Source organism: Triturus cristatus, chromosome 11, assembly GCF_964204655.1.
Source record: "Triturus cristatus chromosome 11, aTriCri1.1, whole genome shotgun sequence".
NCBI lineage: Eukaryota > Metazoa > Chordata > Amphibia > Caudata > Salamandridae > Triturus > Triturus cristatus.
In genome coordinates this window covers 1,103,514,190-1,103,534,939 of record NC_140594.1, presented here as the reverse complement: position 1 = coordinate 1,103,534,939, position 20,750 = coordinate 1,103,514,190, and the positions used below count along the sequence as shown (strand labels likewise).

The following is a 20,750-nucleotide window of genomic DNA, read 5'->3' as shown; positions in this document are numbered from 1 at the left end:
GGGAAAGAAGGTCACATCAGAGGCCCTATGAGGAAACCAGCAACTTCTCTAAAACAATTGTCGTAACGTAGTCAGGGTGTAAACCTACTTACTGTATAGGAGAGGAAATGGATAATACTAATTAGAATTCAGAAGTTCAGAAACGGTGTTCCTAAGCCATCAATGACAGGTCATAGTCGAATGATAAGAACAAATTTGTCTTATCGTGGGATACCTATGAAAGAAGGGGACATGTTTGAGGCATGTTTCTCACGAAGGATTGGCGTTTTACAGTAAAATGTCGAGAGGCAGAGAGAGTCAGGCCAAATTCCTTAAAAGTAGGGAACGTGAACAAGGGTAAAAAGGTATGTATCAATAGCATCAATGTCAGAAATAGCCATGAATTAAGCTTAACCTGCGCAAGGCAAAAGAAAAGTGCCAAGAATTCTGTAAATCCTACGTTTAACCAATAGGGAATGTCAAAGACGTGACGGTTATTTAAGTAGATAAAAAATAACCTCAGAAACTATCCGTAGCACGCTATTACCATCATGCACCATGACCCTCCCTGCAGGCATGATAGGAAGCTTCTTACCCGATTCAGTATCCAAGAGCGAAGTGAAAGGCAAACGTCCGCTCCGTCCAGAGAAAGCGACAACCACTAGTCAGGAAAAACTTGTTTAAATAGTGTGGGGTATCAGACTCGGATGGAAAACACCTGTAAGCAATTCCCATGGGTCGGGAGTTCAAACCTAGGGTCCGGCGTCAGCCGAAGGGGAAAGGTATCGGGAAGCCGGTCGCCATATTGGAACGAGCAACAGAGCCTGAAAGACCGTTACCCGTATCATAACGTTAACGGGAAATTAATAATCCCAAGTATGCCGGAACACTCTCCATTACACCTAATATGATTTCCCAGAATAGTGTAGGGTCACCTGTCAGTAGTGCCGAAATAAGCAAAGCTTTGATTCAATGAATCTAAATAATAATACTAAATTTTAATGGCTCTCTAAACACGACCATAAAAAGCCGTACATGCCTAAATGTGAACCTAGTTGATATCTGCGGAATCTAATCGTCTTAGAGAATGTATGAAGCATGCGTTTTTATACGGGAAAACAACGGTCTCAACCAACGTATATCCTAATTCCGCCGCCATCTTTGATAGGCCAGAGTACAGCTAATAGGAATATTGTTACAAAAACAAAATGCTTTTCACAACACGACCATAATACGCCGTACATACCCAAGTGTGAACCGGGTTAACATCTGAAATAACTCATCATCCTAGAGTATATGTAAGGTGTGCGTGGTTGTATGGAGAAAAAACAGTCTCCACCAACGTGTGTCCTAAAATCAGTCGCCATCTTGGAGTGGTCGGAATACAGATCGCTTCCAAAGGTAGAAACAGATGTGCATAACGGCTAGAAGCTCCTAATTACCAGAGTAACCAACAGAAATTAACGATGTTAACGAAACCCAGCCAAGTTAGAGGGGGAAACACCCCTAAACGTAAATTCATGAATGGCATTCAACAAATAATTGATGCCTCGAAATGTGTCAAGCGAGCTACCCTGAAGGGGTAACTCCATGATTAACAAAAAACCCACTAATTCATGCCTCAAATGCGTCGGAAGCATTACCCTAGAGGTCTGGTGGACGCCCATATGTTCGCCAACGTAAGGGAAGAGAATATGCTGGATATATCCTAGTAAACAGGTATGACAAAAAACGGCAAACCAGTTGAGAAGCACGGTCAGTCCCAGGTCAAGCAGGAGCAAAATATTAGGGGGGCGAATAAAGCCATAAAACCCGCCGGGGAAAGGTGAGAGGAGATCTACATATATCCCCAAAACCGATTAAGTAAAATGCAGGGCAGCAATCCCAAATTAATGGTAACCATGGGTCATGTGTCATATGGCAAGTGGTGCCCAGAGAAAACAAATTAGGACGGGACGGGAGTACAGTTTAGGGAACAGATCATGATTGAAGAATGAGATGTCATCACATAACTATGCTAAGCATTGTGTCAAACATAGACATCAGTGACGTCATTAGAAAGCATATCTAATTCGAATACAGCTTAGAAAAACAGAGGTTATCTGGAGAGGGAAACGGTTGGGTGATCTTATATATTTCAGAGAAAATAATGCATTTCGGATTCATTATTGTGACCCATCTCTACGCATCGGAGTCTACAAATCCAACTTGCTTCATTTCTCCTCAGGTTCTGTTCCCTATTCCCACCCCTAGGGGAGATCTGTGTGTGATCAATACCAAAAAACCAAAAAGCTGGTTTCCTTTTACTTGACTGCTGTCTCCTTATCTCACTGGGGTGACGTCTCTCCTTCTTTTGTTGTACCATTATTTCTTTCTCCAGTCCTTAGTTCCCTTTATGATAGCTTAGAGTCATCCTAAACATGTGACATATTTTGAGGGGTGCCCCTATGTCTCACTCTAACATTGATTTGACATCTCAATGCACACGGTTGTTCACTGTATTATTGTTGTTTACCGTTGTAGCCTTTTTAGCCGCATTAAGATGTGCTCAAATGAGCCTGTCACTATTTTGATATTAATATGCTCCAGTTCAGCATGTTTTTTAATATTTATAGATGGATTGTATGTGCTATTTGTGCTTTTGTTTTTATGTATGTCACTTATTTTTTGTGCTTTTGTGTATATAAATTTGTTGCAGCCCTGAAGAAGTCCAAAGTTGGACGAAACGCGTCGGCTGTTTTTGCTGTTGTCAAAAAATTCACATTTTAAATTGAACAATAAAGAAGAACCCTTTGGAAAACGTACTACCTTGAAGACTTGGACTTATTTGTATTATATGAATAGAGTGGTGCATTTGGTGCTGTGTTTTGTCATTTGTATATTCCAAGTATTGGAACGGCATAGTGCTGGCGGGTGCTAACCAAAAGTGCACACTCCTGGTGAATAAATAATTTTTTCACCTTATTATTATATTGAGTCACTCTTAAATCCGGTGCTGTCTCAGTGGGATTCCGCTAGCCCTGTGGTTTTTACTTTTGTATTTGGGGTTACTTAAAGCTTGGGCATACATACACCTGTGCAGACACATATACATACACCTGGATGCATCTCGATGCAATAGAAATATCTGTAGTTGCCTGGTACTATAAAATTGCATCTATAAACAGTTGAAAGGCCAGAGCTATAGCAGATTGGTTCTCAGCCATAGGGACAGAAACAAGCTTACTTACATACTTATGGCTCCTGGGGTATTGGCCATCAACCAGTACTCTCAAGACATCTCTGTCCTGGGCTTTTCTTTCAATCTGACTCCAGGTGTAACCCATCTTCTTGCAGTCAGCCTCAAAGCCTCGATGCTAGGTGTTTCTTGGCCTTCAACTTTTCCTTTTCCCTTGAGGGTTCCAGATCAGAAACCCCTGGTGGTGTTTGATGTGGACTTGGAGAGGGTGTGAACAGCCGCGGTCGGTAGTAGGAGTTCCTGCAGGGCGGTGATGTGGGGAGGGGGAGGGGCAGGGTGGGGGGTAGTAACGAATTTCGTTGCGTGCACTGCATCCCCAAATGCGATGCAGTGCACGCAACGAAATTCGTTTTATTAGTTTATATGTTTACTTACCTGAAAACCTCCGTAATCCATAGTTTACTACCCCCCACCCTGCCCCTCCCCCTCCCCACGTCACCGCCCTGCAGGAACTCCTACTACCGACCGCGGCTGGGTGTGAACTATCCAGCCTCAGTTGCTTTTCATAATTTCTTCATGAGCAGGGTGTTGGAAATTCTGCTGTCATATGTTGTTGCTGCTGATGGTGTTTGACCAGCAGATTTGGAGGATTATCTTCAGACAGGTGTTGATGAAAATCTAGACTTTGTTGGTGGTGGTCACTGTTGTCTTCCAAGTTTCTCCTCCATACAGAAGGACCGATTTTTTATGGTGTTAAAAAACCTTATCTTGGTTTGCAGTGTTTGGTCCTTGGAGCTCCAGCACTGCTCTAGCTGAATGAAGGCAACCCTTCCTTGTTTTGTCGTCGGCATCTGTAGCACCCTGGTTGTCTATGACACTGCCCAGGTATGTGAAGGCCTCAACCTCTTCCAGTGCATCACCTGCAAGAGTGGGAGCAGTTCTGCTGGCCATGTTAGCCTTCAGGATCTTGGTTATTTCCCTGTGAATGTTGAGGTCAAGTTGCGCTGATGTGGCTGCCACCTTGTCAGTCTTCTGCAGATGGGTATGGAAGAGTAGGGCCAGGTTGTCTGCAAAGTCCAGGTCTTTGAGCTGCATCCAAGGAGTCAGCTGGATCCCATTTCTTCTCTTTGCTGTGGATGTCTTCATGATCTGGTCTATGGCCAGCAGGAAGACTAAAGGTGAGAGCAGACATTCCTGGGAGACTCCGGTCTTCACATGGAAGGCTTCCATGAGTTTTACTCCATGGACTATCTTGTAGGTCACTCACTCGTAAGAGTTCCTAATGATTGTTATGAGTTTATCTGGCACACCGTAGTGATGGAAGTGTTTCCGAAGGGTCTCTCTCACCTCGTTGTCTTATGCCTTCACTTATTCAATGAAATTGACATAGACAGGGGGGTTCCATTCCATCAGCTGTTCAATGATGATGCACAATGTTGCAATCTGGTCTGTACAGGATCTATCTTTGCTGAAGTCAGCTTGCTGATCTCTCAACTGAGCGTTGACTTGTTCCTCTATTCTGTTCAGGATGACTCTGTTGAACATTTTGCCTGGGGTTAATAAAAGAGTTATCCTTCTGTAGCTTGCACAGTTACTCAGGTTGGATCACTGACAAAACAACAATGTTGTGATACAAAAATATTGTGCCAAAAATATTGATTACAAAAATATTGTGTCCCTATACATATAACGGTAAGTACAAAAATATTTTTAAACATATCATTTCACACTAATATTGTTTAAACATGCAAAAATATAGTTTTTTAAAAATATATATATATATAGTTTCAAATAGTAAATGTTATATATTTTAATATATAACATTAATATAATGTAAATTAAATACAGTTAAATAATATTCAATACTATATATAAATATATACTTATATAAACAAATACACATATATGTATGAGTGCATTTTTATATATGCATATGTATATATAATGTAACTATTATTAAATATATATTTTATATTATATTACATTTTTGTTTTTTTATTTTTTTATTTACTACTATAAAAAGCATATTACTTAATGGTAGTCGCCAGTTGGTAGCTACAGTTAGCTCTGCTTCTCTATAAGTGGAGCATTTGTTGGTTTCCTAATAACCTTGGCCCCATTCGACAAAATTTCACAATACTACAAAACAAATACGTTTACACGCTTCAGCTCCTATCGGGAATGTTTTGTGGTGGTCTATCCAGCGGAAGCTGTGAGTGACACGAGGGGCTCTCAAAATTCAAAATCCACATGCATTTTCCTTAGACTTCTTTAAACAAGGCTACAGCAAAAACTGCTGAACGGAATTACACTAAATTCGTCAGAGAGCCAGATCTTGGTCTGCCGATTGTGCGTGTGTGATTTGGTGTAAAGCAGTTCAGTATTTCCTGAGATATTAACGGTAAAATATAATTGTATTTTTTTGCAGTTGGGCTCTGAGAGTCCTGCGTGCGGCCCGCAAGAGCGTGAAATCAAAAATGGAGACCTGTGATTGGTCGAGAGGCCAATTTTTCCTGTGAGCCTTCATGGTCTCGCAGGAGCGAGAGGCTCTCACAAGTCTCGCCAGAGCGAGCACTCTGATTGGCTGGCTTTTGAATTGTTAGAAATTAAATGAATGCCACTACTGTTTACTGTAAAAAACTGGAGGTGTTGTGGAAATCCAGCAAAAAAGCTATAAAAGGGGGCAGCAGAAAGGCTGCTTTTCCCCCTATATTCAGAAAGGCGGTGTCGAAGGGATAACTACTGTGAAGAAAATAAATGTTTATTGTATTTAACAAATTTTTTACAATCTTGTGGGACTTTTGCGGTATCATTTATGGTAAAAAGGAGTAGATGAGTTCTCAATACACTCTTAGTAGGAATGCATATTGTGGTCCTTGTTTTAGAGAGGAAGTGCATAAGAGATAAGTACTGCAGTACTTAGTGAAAAGTAGGAAGGAGTAAGTGATGTTTGCATACACTCTGCTATGCACACTTGTTACTGTATGAAGGAGTCTTACTGGAGACGGTGTTTCTCAGATTCGACTAGTTATACTCAATGGTTTGAGAAGAGTTGTGAGTAGAGTTAAGGCTCGTCTAAACACCCTACTACGCACACTCATCATCTGAGTTAGTGGTCTGAAAGGAGAGCCCAGTCCCTATCCACACCCTACTACGCACACCTATTATTACAGAGAGAGGTCTCAGTAGAGAGGCCAGTCCCTCCACACACCCTACTAACCCCACCAGTCATCTGAGAGAGAAGTCTGAATAGAGAGGCCAGTCCCTCTCCACAGCTTACTACGCACACCTGTCATCTGAGATAGAGGTCTGAAAGGAGAGGGCAGTCCTCACCCCATTCTATTCAAACTGGTCAGTTGAGAGCGAGGTCTGAAAGGAAAGGCCAGTGGCTCTCCACTCCCTCCTACGCACCCCTACCATTATAGAGAGAGGTCTCAGCAGAGAGTCCAGGCCCTACACACACCCTATTATGCACACTGCCATCTGAGAGAGAGGTCTGAAATAGAGCCCAGTCCCTCCCTACTATGCACACCCATCATTACAGAGAGAGGTGTCGGCAGAGAGGCCAGTCCCTCCACACACCCTACTACACACACCCATCATCTGAGAGAGAAGTCTAAAAGGAGAGGGAAGTCCCTCTCCACACCATCCTAAGCACACCCAACATTACAGAGAGAGGTCTCACCAGAGAGCCCAGTCCCTCCCTCCACCCTACTATGCACACCTATCATTACAAAGAGAGGTCTCAGCAGAGAGGCGAGTCCCTCCACACACCCTACTATGCACACAGTCATCTGAGAGAGGTCTGAAATGAGAGCCCAGTCCCTCCCCACACCCTATTATGAACACCGATCATTACAGAGAGAGGTGTCAGCTAGGAGGCCAGTCCCTCCACAAATCCAACTAGACACACCTGTCATCTGAGAGAGAGGGTCTAAAAGGAGTGCCCAGTCCCCCCCACACACTCTACTATGCACACCTGTCATTACAGAGAGATATCTCAGAGGCAAGCTACTCATCTCATTCGCTTCAGCAATTGAACCAACCTCCAGTTGCAATTCATTTGTTTTGGGCCACTGATGCAGGAATGTTCCCAGTAGTGCCATTTATTACAAGATGCCTCTGCTAATCAATTTGTGTTCTAGGCACAAAGATGTTAGGACATTCCTCTGTTCAATGAGTAACTAGTGCAGCCAAGCCAAACCTGGAGAAATGTGACCCTTTCTAGACAAAATGGAAAAATCATGAGTTTGTGGCTGTGCAGAGTTGAGAAAACATATGTAGTTTCAAATCAATTTTAATGCCAAGATTTTTAACACAAGTGACACTGGTGGGCGAGTGACATAAAAATGGGGCCAAGTGAATAGGGCCACAGTGAGGTGTGGATGAATGAAAGCAGTATTTCAATATTATCATCATTCAACGCCAGCAGATAGTGCTACAACCAGATGTCACTCACTGCTATAGAGTAGTGAAAGATGTTAATGCAGACGTTAAAACCTTTACAGATTCTAAACATAATTTGTTTTTCACTCTCATGCATACACATTGTACCAAAAGGAGTGGCTAATATGTGGCAGAGGGGCAACAGAATGGGTGAAAAGGAGCGGCAACCAAATTGAACCCTGAGGCACACTGCAAGGCAGATGTTGAGTTCATGAAGTCTAGGCGGGTAATGTCACCTGTTGAGTTCTTAAACTTAGGAAGTCCTGGAACCAGTCAACAGCAGCACCCTGGATGTTGAGATTACCGAGTCTAGAAAGTAGAAAGGTGTGGTCTATGGTGGTTCAAAGGTATCAGGCAGTCGCTTAGCCCTCATCCATCATCAACATTATCAGACATCACTGTCTCAGGCCTGCATCCAGGGCAAAATCCTGAAGGCATTGGTTATTTGAAGAATGTTGTTTTCTCTACAAGCAGATCCAGCTAGTTTAAATCTGATCTCGCTAGTCTGAATGCATTGGGCCGGTGGGAGATTGCAAAGAAGATCTGCATTCAATGTAGATTTCTTCAATCAGTGGAGCAAACATTTTGAATTTAATTGCAGCAGGACATCCCAATGCTGAGTGAGAAGTTATTTATATATATTGCATCGGAGCTCATATCTTCATATAGAGTCCAGCCAACAGAATGTCTTCAAGAGAACCTGAGGGTCTGCTATCTTGTATAATATGAAGTAAATATAGGGCCCTCATTATGAGTTTTCTAGAATAGGACAGGGTATTGGCCAAATGTAGTTAGTACAATTACCCAAACGAGTGGTATTTACCACGTATGGTAATGCCTCCTGTTAAGAGTTTGTGAAAGGAAAATGGAGCAAGACTTGTGGAATCATTTTTAAACACACTGAATTCCGCGTTTGGCCATTTTCTGGACCTTTTCCCCTGATAAATGTAATCTGGTTTAACCTGCCAGAATTTATATAGGGTAACTGTAAGGGTGTGGTAATTATCACACATCATAATTCTGATCCTGCGCAAATGGATCTGAATTTAGCACTTAACTCGTAAGTAGGGCCTTAGAGGCACATGCATCATTGTTTTTGTTGTCTCAAAGGGGCAGATTCACAGACCCTGCCCCTTTGCGACCGCAATTTTTGCATTTGGGATGCATCATCCCAAATGCATAAATCGCTATTTAAGTAATCGCAAAAATTGCAATTACTTAAATTGCAATTGCATTTAGGGAATCTGCGATTCCTTAAGTGCAATGCAACAAAAAAAAGAATTAGCGATTTCGCTTTAAAAAAAAGCAAAGTACCATCAACTTAAAGTTGATGATAATTTGTAAAAACTTAGAAAAATACACAAATGTGCATTTTTCAAAGTTCTATGTTGCACACACACATGCCCTTGGGGCATGTGTGTGTGCAACATGTTTTTTAATTGGACTTCCAGGGGTGCATCAGAGTGTCCTTTTGGCACCCCAGCACCCTTAAAATTGCATGCGCAATTTGTGAGTACCTATTTGGTACTCCCAAATTGCGCATGCAATGCCCATTGATTCCTATGGGCCTCTAGGCCCATAGGAATGAATGGGAAGCCATTCCTTATTTGTGATTCGCAATTTGCGAGTCCCAAATAAGGAATGTGTAGGAATCACGATTTTTTTTTCGATTCCTACATGCATAAAGAATTGTGATTCCTAAATTGCGATTTCTTAATAATCACAATTTAGGAGTCACAATTCATAAGTTTGATGCATAAAAATGTGATATCTGGAAGAATAGGTAGTCTTACCTAGAACATCAGCCGTATGGCCAACATTCTCCTATGGGGCTGCACTCAACTCTGGGAACTTCAGGAAATATTCCGACTTTTACTCTAATGTTTACAAACAGCCTGTTGATGCTCAAATTGACGGAGAGATGTGTTAGATAAAAATGATGCAATACAGTAAATAATAATTCTGGCTCTAGATGCTAAGTGGGCTGAAGTCTCATCTGCTGAGATTTCTGGTCAGCTGCTGAGTTTTCTGAAATAAAATTAGTCAAAAGCCCCTGAACCCAAAACCACATCACACAAACCCACACAGGGTCCTACTCAGTGACAGTACGGGTGCATTTCAGGTTTCCTTCAGGATCTTGGTGTCCATGTCTATAGTGATCAGCGGGCCAGTTACCGTGTTCACTTATAAAGGAGTTTCAAAACAAGCACATTCGCCAGTGTGTATTTGTACCTTCTATAAAGTCCCCTGAGTATCCACTTTCAGTGGCCACTAACTCCCAAGCCACCTCTCACAGTCACCGTTTCTTGATGGTGTGCCACCCATAAGACCGGCAGACACACTTTGGGCAACCAGGCTTCACCAGTTCCCTCTTAATATTAGACTTTTGTGTTAGGGATCAACAACCACTATTAATGAAATCTCTGGAACCATAAGCATTCAAGAGATGGTTTGGCTGGTCCCGGGAACCAAACTACTTCCAAAAGCCAATGGAGCTAGAGACTTTCTGGTCTGGTCTGGAATTGGGAGAGGCATCCTGCGTATAGGCATGTCCATCCTGGACAATAACGATGTGCAAGAGAGTCACCATCTTGAACAGAAAAGCATGTGGTGTCCTAATGGACATCACTATTCACCCATGTTACTTGAGGCATCCACACACAAGACATAAGTCCCAATTATGCTTGTCCCACAGATGAGAGCACAAGGGGCCCCATTTACAGGGGACTTGACATACCTTTATCAGAGAGAAGAATGAAGTAGCACCCACTTGAGAAGGTCAGTTAAAAAGGGCCTGTGTCTCTCTTGTAGATTTACACTGCTGCCACTCTCAGTCCCAACATAGACTGAGATGAGGTAGCCAACCTCCTTTAACCTGGGGAGTCACTGTAAGCAATCCCCTGCCATCACCAGTGGGGACCTATGAATGAACAGAACAGCTATGACAGGAAGCAGCTTCTGCATACTTGCGAATTGTCAAATTCAGTGGTGGCTAAACATAGGACAGACCAGCAAAAGGGGTTAGGGCACAGCAATACAATTCTACCAGTCAAAAAAAGGACATTTAATCCAACAACATTAAGAACATTGCTTTAGAGGACAATTGATGGGACAATGCATTATAGAGCATCACCTAGGACATTTCTCAATCAGCCATGGGGTTTGGCATTGTTTCAAGGAATATGCTATAGGCATTGGTTAAATTTGTTCTGTCAATGATAAAGTGTCTAGGATATCATTTATGAAAATATCACCCCATATGAGTTAATTATAGAAAATCGACACCCAATGAAAAAAAATGTTTTGCCGATGATATTTAGGCCATGATACTTATGTATGGAGACTGTCCAACATGAAGTCAGTGGTTCCACCCGCCATTTTATGATATGACCGCCATGTAGGCGGTCAGAAACATGGAGTTTTCTATTGCTACTTGTGCTGTGCCCTTGAAAAGGGCAGCAGCATGAGCTGCACTAGTAAAAGGCATGTTTGCTAACATCCATACACCGTGTGCCAGCGGTGGTGACTAGCACATGGTGCGTGGATGTTTGGGGGGCCACAACATGTGCCCCCCCCTGGCCACATAATGGAGGTCCACGGGGGACTGGGACCCTGCTAAAAGCCCCCAAAGTCCCTTTTCAACAGCCTTTCCATGGACCGCCATGAAAAGGTTGTGGGAAATGGACATCGTAATCCCTATGGCGGTGACTGTGCAGGCACCCGCTTCATTGTAGGGACTATGGTCCGACTGCCACCCCGATAGGCTCCTTGAGTTGTCGAGGGCGGTGGTCTGTCCCTTCAATCCCTGCGTTCCGATCAACTGCATCATAGTACGGTGGTCTGACCACTATCCTGGATGTCGGTGGCGGTCCCACCGACATCCTAATGAGGGCCTTAGTTGTCCATACACTAACAGGCAATCATTGTTTCAGGAGTCATGGCACTGTCACTGGTTCAAAGGCCCCAACACAGGACTTTGCTGCACAGGCCTGGGAAAGGGCTTTACACGATGATTAAGAAATAGGACTTTCTAGAAAGGGTTATGGGAAAGGTGTTGCTTCTGGGATCTATGATATCAGATATGTTATTGTTCCATAAGCCATGAAATGCACCATTGCTCTAGAGATCAGGTGTATCTCTCTGGGGAAACAGAGCTAGGCACCTGCTCTAGGAGCAATGAGCAATGATGTTGTGGACTCTGTGATAAGGACATTGTCGACTGTGTAATAAGGCGCTGCCCCACCACTCACCAAGTTGATAAGACTGGCTGTTACACACATCCACCTCCCAGTAGAAAAGGCCTCCCTTGATGCTGACATCTGCCATCACTTGAGGCTTTGGAGGAAACTTCTGAGCAACCACTTCACCTTCCAAGAGCGATGGCAGTGATGCGGACGCTGAGCAGCTGAATGTCGCTTCATCTCTGGACTTTCTCCGCAGGCTGCAGCTTGACAGAGCTTGTCCGGTATAGATCACCTGGAGACCGGAGGGTGAGATGGTCAGCAGTGGATGGGCAGTGGAAGAATCCAGTCTGAAACACAGTCCTACAGAAATAATGCAGAATATGGACATGATCACCCACTGTCTGACGTTTTCAGTTCCAAAACCTTTCCCTGCCACTTTTAATACTCCATTTTTCTTTGCCTCACCAGCTTTAGTGTCCTCTTCTCACTTGCATGACAGAAATTTAACTCTCTTCCTCATAGTGAAAGCGTAAAAAGATCACTCTTGCTGAGTCAATGCCCATCAATCTTGACCTGCAGCACACACTGCAGTTCATCTGCAGGAACCCATACATGGGCCGTCAAGTGCACCTCATTCTACCTTCAACACACTTTTCTTTCACTGGCAATCAGGAATATGAACCACAAACAAAGAAGGAATATAACACAGAAGAAAATAATAATATCTCACAATAACACCATGATCAATGAGGGAATAATATTTACAATTATGTGAGTAAAACATTTCAATAAAGTGCTCCTTACCTTAGAAAACACCAACACTTGCAGGATGTCAGAAAACATACTTTTCTTAATTTATTAAAAATGTTATTCATAGACACCTCCTTCTGAAATTTGAAATCTGTTCGAAAAAATATATTGTCCCTCACAATAAAAAAACTGTAACCGATTCTCAGAGGGCTCCAACCCCAAAGATCATGGCTTTGCAATAAAATTCTTACCACAGATTGTCCATTCTTAACTGAAAAAAATATTCAGGCGAGGTTTCTCCTACATCAAATTCAGGAAATCAGTAAAAAAATAAGACAATAGTAGAACAAAAATAAGGGTAGTCTCATTTTTAGGACTTTATAAGGGGAGCAACAGCTACGTCATTTGCCAGTAACACAGGTAGTACTAATGCTGCAAGGAATACCAACAACTGCATGATTTTATAAAAGACACTTTCTTCAATTTATTAAAATGTTTTCCACAGAACTACCTCTTTATGAACCCTAAGTTTATTTTAAACATATATTATCCTTCATATTAAATATAGGATAACTGATGTTCCAAAACGTTCAAACCCAATGACTATTGATTTATAAAAACCTTCTTCTCACATATTTTCCTTTCTTAATTTAAAAATGCTTCCGTTGCTGTTATTCCTATAGCAGCCTCAGGAAAATCAGTTACTCACATTTAAAACAGCCATCCCTTTACTTATATCGACAGTCAACAATTTTACATCAAATGCCAGAGTTACTGAACATGTGTAAAGGGGGGGGGGGGGCTTCTTTCCCTAAGCAGTCATTTTTCCTATTTACTCTGTAAATAGTTTTCTCCCTGTGAGTAATTGATTTGCATATTCTTTCTGGGGCTCCCTCCACTTTGGCTGGTTTTGCTCTTCGGAAAATCAGGTTGCTCTGAGAAACACCCTAGTCACCTAAAGTAATTTTTAAACAAACAGAAGATCTATTCAACTTGACCTGACAAAATCAGTCAGGAGAAAACAGCCTGACCACAGCTATTTATTTCAAAGCTCTGAATGCCAATCTCTGAAAAACTTCTATATGCACTTGGATTGGAATTTAAACCCAACTCATAATCACGCTTTTAGAGTCAAGTGAACCCAGTGCTTTAATTTGTACCGGTGGTTACAGGGTTAGGGCACCAGCAGTCAATTTTGTGGAGCAGGGTTTATTTTTCATCAGAGTTTGACCCAGATCAAGAAAGAGAAAGGCAGAAGGGAGTGGGGAGAGAAAGTTAGGAAAAGAGACAGAGGTAAAAAGCATGGATAAAAAAGAGCCTGCAAGAGTACGGTAAAGAGACAGCAAGTGTAAGTTGGTGGAAGAAAGAGGTGTGAGGTGGGACTTTACAGCCTTGGCATTCAGCAGCCCCAGAATTAGGCAGTCCCACTGAGGTCTGACAAGAAACATTTTGGGCACGGCACGACACGTATTTTTTACAAGTTAAAGATTAAAGTCAAAATGACCTCACACTGTCAACAGTGATCAACCCCAAGATTTCGTCAAAATCCCTGAACTACCTCTATAACTATTCACCCACGAGTAACGAGGCTTTCCTAACTATGGGGCATATCTACAAGGCGGCGATATAAAATTATTGCCGCTTTTGCGGCCGTTTTCGGCCGAAAGGCGGCGATAATTTTATCGCTATATTAGCAAGGTCACGCTATCGCGTGAAACCTTGCCTTAGCGCCTGAATTCCTAATGCCCAACTTTGCATCTCCAATGAGATGCAAAGTGGGCGTTCCTCCCCAGGATAACGGGAGAAATGTCGCTGAGCGACATTTCTCCTATTATCAAGCCTCACGCAAAGCAGCATAGCGACAAGAAAAGTAGCGATAACCTCTGTTATCGCTACTTTCCTTACGCCTGCTTTTAAACTGACTTAGCCATGATATCCTATGTAAGGTGGATATCATGGCTAAGTATGTGAGGCCCTATCAGCAAGCTATCGCCAAACTTCCTGGGATTATCGCTGGGTTTCCAAGGATAATCTCACGTGTGGCAGTAAGCGCTTGGATTTTTATCGCTTTTGAGATAAGCGTTGCTAATAGCATGCTATTTCAGCGATAAAAATCCACGCTAGCCGGCAATAATTATCCTAGCGCTAAGTGCGCTTAGCGATAATTATCGCCGGTTGTTGCTGATATGCCCCTCAGTTTTTATAATACGTTTGTAATCAACACTGCAACAGTCCTAGCAATGGCCCTGCGTTAAAACATAACAACCTCAGACCCTTGACTTTTTATTCTTTCAAGGATATACCTCAGAAAATCTCTATTCGTCCTGTGACATAGTATGAGTGTCAAGGGGCCTTATGCAGGCAAGGAAAAGGACCAAAAACCTCCAGTCTGGTTCTGAAAGACAAACATAAAAGGAGGTGTAGAGCGCCCTTTCACTCCCTAGGCTCCGGCCCCACTCCACCTGCTACACCATTGGTACCTACAACGCTTTTGCTGTTTTCTTCTTCCACCTCAAACCATAAATAAATGAACGCCTTTTGTGAGCTAAATAGTGTTATTCTGCTAGCCCACCACAAGATGGCACCCGGCCTCACCTGAAGAAATCCTGTTTACACCAGTAGTTTAAAGATTGCAAAATTGTGCATTCCTTTTAATTCAAGATAAAAATAGCCATGTGGGCCAATAAGTGCCCACTCCATTGTCCAAATGCAAATGCAAAGGGCCTATAACAGTGGAGCAGGCCTTCAGTGGAAGGGCCTGTATAGGTCACTGCAGTGGGCTATAACCCTAACCCTCTTACAACATTCAGCCCTATAGGAGCATACCCGTCGCTTTAGGGGTGGGGAGCTAGTGGTCTAGAAAGTTTTTTGAACGTGTGACTGCCTCTAGGACATGTGGAACATGCATGAGACCGGCCACCCAAATAAGGGCGGGAGCAGGCTGGGCATAGCCATTAGCCACCCCAGCCCCACCAACTTGCTCTTAGCCTCCAGACTGTGGAGGAAGCAGCAGAAGCAGAGTGCAGTGAGTTGGGTCAGTCAGACACCAGTCTGAGAACTATATATATATATATATATAAATATATATGTGTGTATCTATATGTGTACATATATATATGTGTGTGTATATATATATGTGTGTGTGTATATATATGTGTGTGTGTGTATATATATATATATATATATATATATATATATATATATGTATGTATGTATGTATGAATGTATGTGTATATATATGTGTGTGTGTGTGTGTGTTTGTGCATTGGTATTTGTACAGCGTGCACAGCCTCACTCAGAGGACCCTTCACTGGCGCTAAAAAAAAACCACACATACACGCAGTCAACGCAGTGCAAGAGGTCCACCGCTTCTTTATCCCCTTGACGAGCCCCACCCAGAGGTTGCGTGCCATGTCGTGACTTGCTGATAGTGGCCGGGTGGTCCACTACGACATCCATTCTTGCCTAGAGCACGGGAGCCAGAGAGTATTTACGGTCAAAGAACTTCAGTTGGATCCAAGATCTCCAGAGTATTTTCAATCCCCTCCCTTAGCAAAACGATCCCATAAACACGATTGTGCGACAGAGTGTCGAGGCTGGGGATATCGAAATACCCTCATACCGTGGACAGAATATAGAGGGACAAAATATCGAAAAGTAAGTGCATATAGAGGAAGCATGGATTTATTATTCTGAACTCCACTTCTATGCACATTGAAGATTATATATTTTCAAGCTACATATATGAGGAATTAGGTATAGAAAGTCTATAGTTACTCAACTTTCAATACCTTGTCCTGTGATATTGTGTTCGCACTATTTGGTGCCATTGGACTCCTACCTCAATATTCCGTGGGCACACCTACAGACACTAAGATAAACTTCAATATAGTACCTATGCATGTGCATACTAGGGAATGTGTCTTGTATAAAAAGGTGCTTGAAAGGTTTGTTCTTGTATAGACATCTGAGATTTTACTTTTCGACCTTATGCTGTTGTAAATGAAGAAGGAATACTTGCTAAAGGTTACAGCTCTGACTGAACATATAGGAGTCTATTACGATTTGTCCGCCCGCCACCGTAACGGTGAACGGGACAGACTGCCAGAGGTGCAGCGGTTCCGCTGTGGCCATTAGGATGCCACCGCCACCCTGACGGTCGCACCCCGCATATTTAACATTGCGGCTGGCGGTGCTCTGTGCAGCACCCACCACAATTCCAAAGATGCATGTTGTGCATTGGCATGCACAACGTGACAGGCACCGCATGGTGCCTGCCACCTTGTGCATGCCAATGTAGGGGGGTACCATAGGTGCCCCCACCCTCCCAACACCACGGGGGCCCACAACAGGCCCCCAAAGGCAAACACCGCATGCCTTTCCATGGCGGCGGCGCCGCCATGGAAAGGCCAAACTCCGCTGGCATCTTAATATGGCGGGCGGTGCCTGCTAGGCACCGCCACTATATTATTGCCCAGGACCGCATGGCAGGCAATTGTAACGATTGCTTGCCTGCGGTAAAGCGGCAGACGGTCTTTAATAAAAAATGCATGGAAGCTGTCTTGAGCCATGCAGAAACCAGTAGCACTTTCCTGTGGCGGCATAGGGTGGTGCCTGGGCCCATAGCCGTGGTATTCTGGAGGATGGGACAGAGGAGGCCTGCATAACGTAAGTAGACACGAGATTACTCTAGTCAGAGGATGGCTGAAGTGCTGTATGTGGTGCATTTAAAAAAACAATATTTAAAGTTAAAGCGTGACGTTGCGGCGTGCGGCAAGCACTTTTTGTGTACATATAAAGCGGCTGCACAAAATAAAAATATATATATATAATAAAAGTTAAAGTGCAATGTCGCGGGTGCAGCGAGCGCTTTTTAAAGTTCACAAGAGGTGCTGCCACCATATTTAAAGTTAAAGCGCCCGTCTGTAGTATATTGTTAAAAAAAATGGCGCTGCCGCCAAGGCTCGGACATCATGTCATGCCTGCTTCAGCAAAACATTAATTAAGTAAACAGTTCTCCTTCACTGCTAATAATAGCTAGGGAGTAAGAACACATGTAAGAGGAGCTGTCATCATGGGAGGTAACAACAGGAGAGAGGGAGTTACTACTAAGCCTATTGACGAATCAAAAGCCATCATTGACAAAAGACAGGAAGAGGAGCCAATTGTAAAGATGGGCGGAACATGGGCGGAGCTTAATGCCAATATCCTGAACACAGCATGTCTCAAAGAGACAGCGCAAACACTGCTTAGGCAAGACCTAAAAAAATACTAATTCTAAAATGACTATTGTTACTAATATTAATAAGTTCAAGGGATTCCCATCCTAAACAAATTTCAAGTTGACCCTTTATAATTAACCATCATCCTCTCTCCCATCTCCCTGCCCGTACTAAACATCTGGAGGGATTTGAATCCAAGCAGCTGAGTCATTTCTGGGAAACAGCAGACATATTCCACCTCCACCAAGCTGTTTTTTGACTACTTCACATCACAGAGACGGTCCCCCGGCTACCGTAGGTGACCTGAGAGGTATGGTCGACTCTGGCATTTGCAGATCTGTTAGTAGTTTTTGACCCTGCCAACCACTAGCTTCTTCTCACTCACCTGGAAGCAGCAGGGCGACTGGCTCATCTCTGGCCTGGTAATTCTTTTTTTAATTGGCATATTTCATCATACATACAAGTCCTCTTTTTTAATACAGGTAGCGCGATCAGGGTGTAACTTGCCTTCTTCGATTTGTACGTTGCAATTCCAATTCTGCTGTTGGGGACACACACGAATCCCCTTGATAGGCATTCCATTTGCCCCACTTTTTGTCCCATTTTTTGGGGCACCCTCTTACTTTGAACACCTCTTTTTCCGTAATCATACACTTATCAAATTCCCTGGTCCACATCCGGAGCGAGGGTCTGTCCGCCACTCCCCATTTCCTCGCTATCTCCCTCTTATCCAATGTGTAACCCAGTGTCCTAAATTGTTGTTCAGTTTCCGTCAGGTCAGTCGGCCCCCATACATTTAAAAGACCCAGCCGAGGTGTAAGGGTGTGTTCTTTCTCCAAGGCTTCTAGGATACTCTCCGTGACCCCCTCCCAAAGAGGTCTCACTCCTGGGCAGTCCCATATCATATGGTAAAAAGATGCGTCTTGTTGACACCCTCTAAGGCACATTGCACTAGTTCTGGAGCCTATCTTTGCAAGGGTTGTTCCCGTGAGGTAATATCTGTGTAGGATTTTTAGTTGGATAAGTCTATGCCGCATTGGAGGAGGAGACTGGCATTGGCGGTCAGGTGTTGCAATGGTTCCGCTCCTTTTTAGATGACCGCTCCTTCTGTGTTGCCATCCCTCCCTTCAAGTCCAACTACCAACCACTGGCCATGGGGGTTCCGCAAGGGTCCTCGCTGAGTCCCACGTTGTTCAATCTTTACGTGAGACCGCTGGCTGATGTCGCTAGGCAGTGGGGCCTTACTTTGGTCTCATATGCTGACGACACTCAGCTGGCGGTTACTCTCAGTGGGGATGCGGAGATTGAGGCCCCCAGGTTTCAGTCCGGACTGAAGGCGGTGGCTAGCTGGCTGACAGGCAATTGCCTTCAGCTAAACGCCACTAAAACAGAGGTGATGGTCGTCGGGAAGGGAGTGGAGCTGTGGGGTGACCACTGGTGGCCCTCAGAGTTGGGACCTACTCCGATCCCGGTATCGGAAGTGAAAAATCTGGGGGTATGGCTGGATGCGGGCCTCTCCTTTGTAGGCCATACTAAAAGAACCGCGGCCTGTTGTTTCGGTCTCCTGAGGGGCTTGAGACCTGTTCTCAAGTTCTTTGACGCCCCGACCAGGCAGCTGGTGATCCAGGCTACTATCATCTCTCGCCTGGATTACGCCAGCTCTCTCCTGGCTGGGGCTAACCAGGCTGAACTAACCCGTTTACAACGGGTTCAGAATGCTGCGGCGAGGGCGATTGTTGGCTTGCCCAGATTCTGCTCAGCGACAGGTGTCCTTCGCTCCCTACACTGGCTTCCGGTCAGGAAGCGCATCCTCTTCAAGGTTTTGTGCCTTGCTTTTAAAATCTTGAGAGGTACAGGCCCGGAAATCCTGTCGAGTTGTCTGTCTTTGTATGTCCCTGCCCGTAGCCTTCGCTCTCAGGGTCTGGCCCTTGCGGTGGTTCCCAGATTCAGGCTTAGCCGCATGGGAGGCCGCTCGTTTAGGGTAATGGCTGCGTCAGCATGGAACTCCTTGCCTGTTGAAATCCGTTTGCTGGAGGACCTTCTGACCTTTCGGAGGGCTATAAAAACCTTCTTGTTTTAGCTGTTTCTTAGTTTCTGTTTTTAGCCTGTGGTTGTGTTACGTGCTACCTTGTCTCTGCGCCAGGACGCTCCTTGGCTGGAGTATCTGTGCGCACAATAAATAGTCGTAACATAACATAACATAACATTGTTATGGCTGCCTCACGAGGGGACATCAGTGCCGCCTGCCAGTCATCGTCATCTATTGGACCTAAGTCCAATTGCCATATCTCCCCGAGTTTGTGAAAAGTGTCTGGTATGTTATTACAGAGTTTTTTGTATGTGAGTGATATGGCCTTAGTAAGCAGTGGACCATTAAGAAGACTGTCTTCCAGAGGGGACGAGTCTGGCATATCTGTCATGTCTGGGATAGCTGTGTTGGGGGCGTGTCTAATCTGCAGATATCTAAATACCTCCCCATGAGCCATATCATACGTTCTCTGTAAGTCCTCGAATTTGAGAAGTGCCCCCTTTTTAACCAAGTCTCCTATTGTTGAAATTCCGATTATGTCCCACTTATCGAACCCGGGGTGACTGCCAAGAAGCCCCAGTCTCTGGATACACCACAGGGGCGTGGCCTTGGTGAGGGTCTTTGCCCATCCTAGTCGGGAGTTCGCCAGGTGCCATATCATCACTGTGTGAGCAGTGGGGCCAACTTAATGACCCTTTCGAGTCTTCGAGTATAGTGCCTCCAGGTATCCCGCCCTTCCCATCTGATATCTATCTAAAATGTATGCCGGATCCACCGGGGATCTGTAGATCCAGTGATTCACCACCAACAGTTGTGTTGCCCAATAGTAAAGATAGAGATCGGGGAGGGCCACCCCCCCTATCGTACCACCCTTTAGTCAGCTTGTTCGTGGCTATTCGAGGGGATCCACCATCCCATAGTAATGTTCGTATTTCGCTCTCCACCCCGGCAAAATATGAGTC

General features: G+C 44.1%; 1 protein-coding gene across 3 annotated transcripts in view; it reads right to left on the bottom strand.

Annotated features, from left to right (window-relative positions):
- The window catches only part of LOC146786078 (uncharacterized), a 266,708-nt gene that overhangs the window by 9,311 nt on the left and 236,647 nt on the right, over positions 1-20,750 (bottom strand). For 2 of the 3 annotated variants that reach the window (XM_085635514.1, XM_085635513.1), the window contains one exon: positions 11,854-12,147. In XM_085635514.1, the coding sequence (XP_085491640.1) occupies positions 11,854-12,147 (294 nt within the window). The remainder of the gene's footprint in view (positions 1-11,853; positions 12,148-20,750) is intronic. The other variant, XM_085635515.1, reaches the window with a different exon arrangement.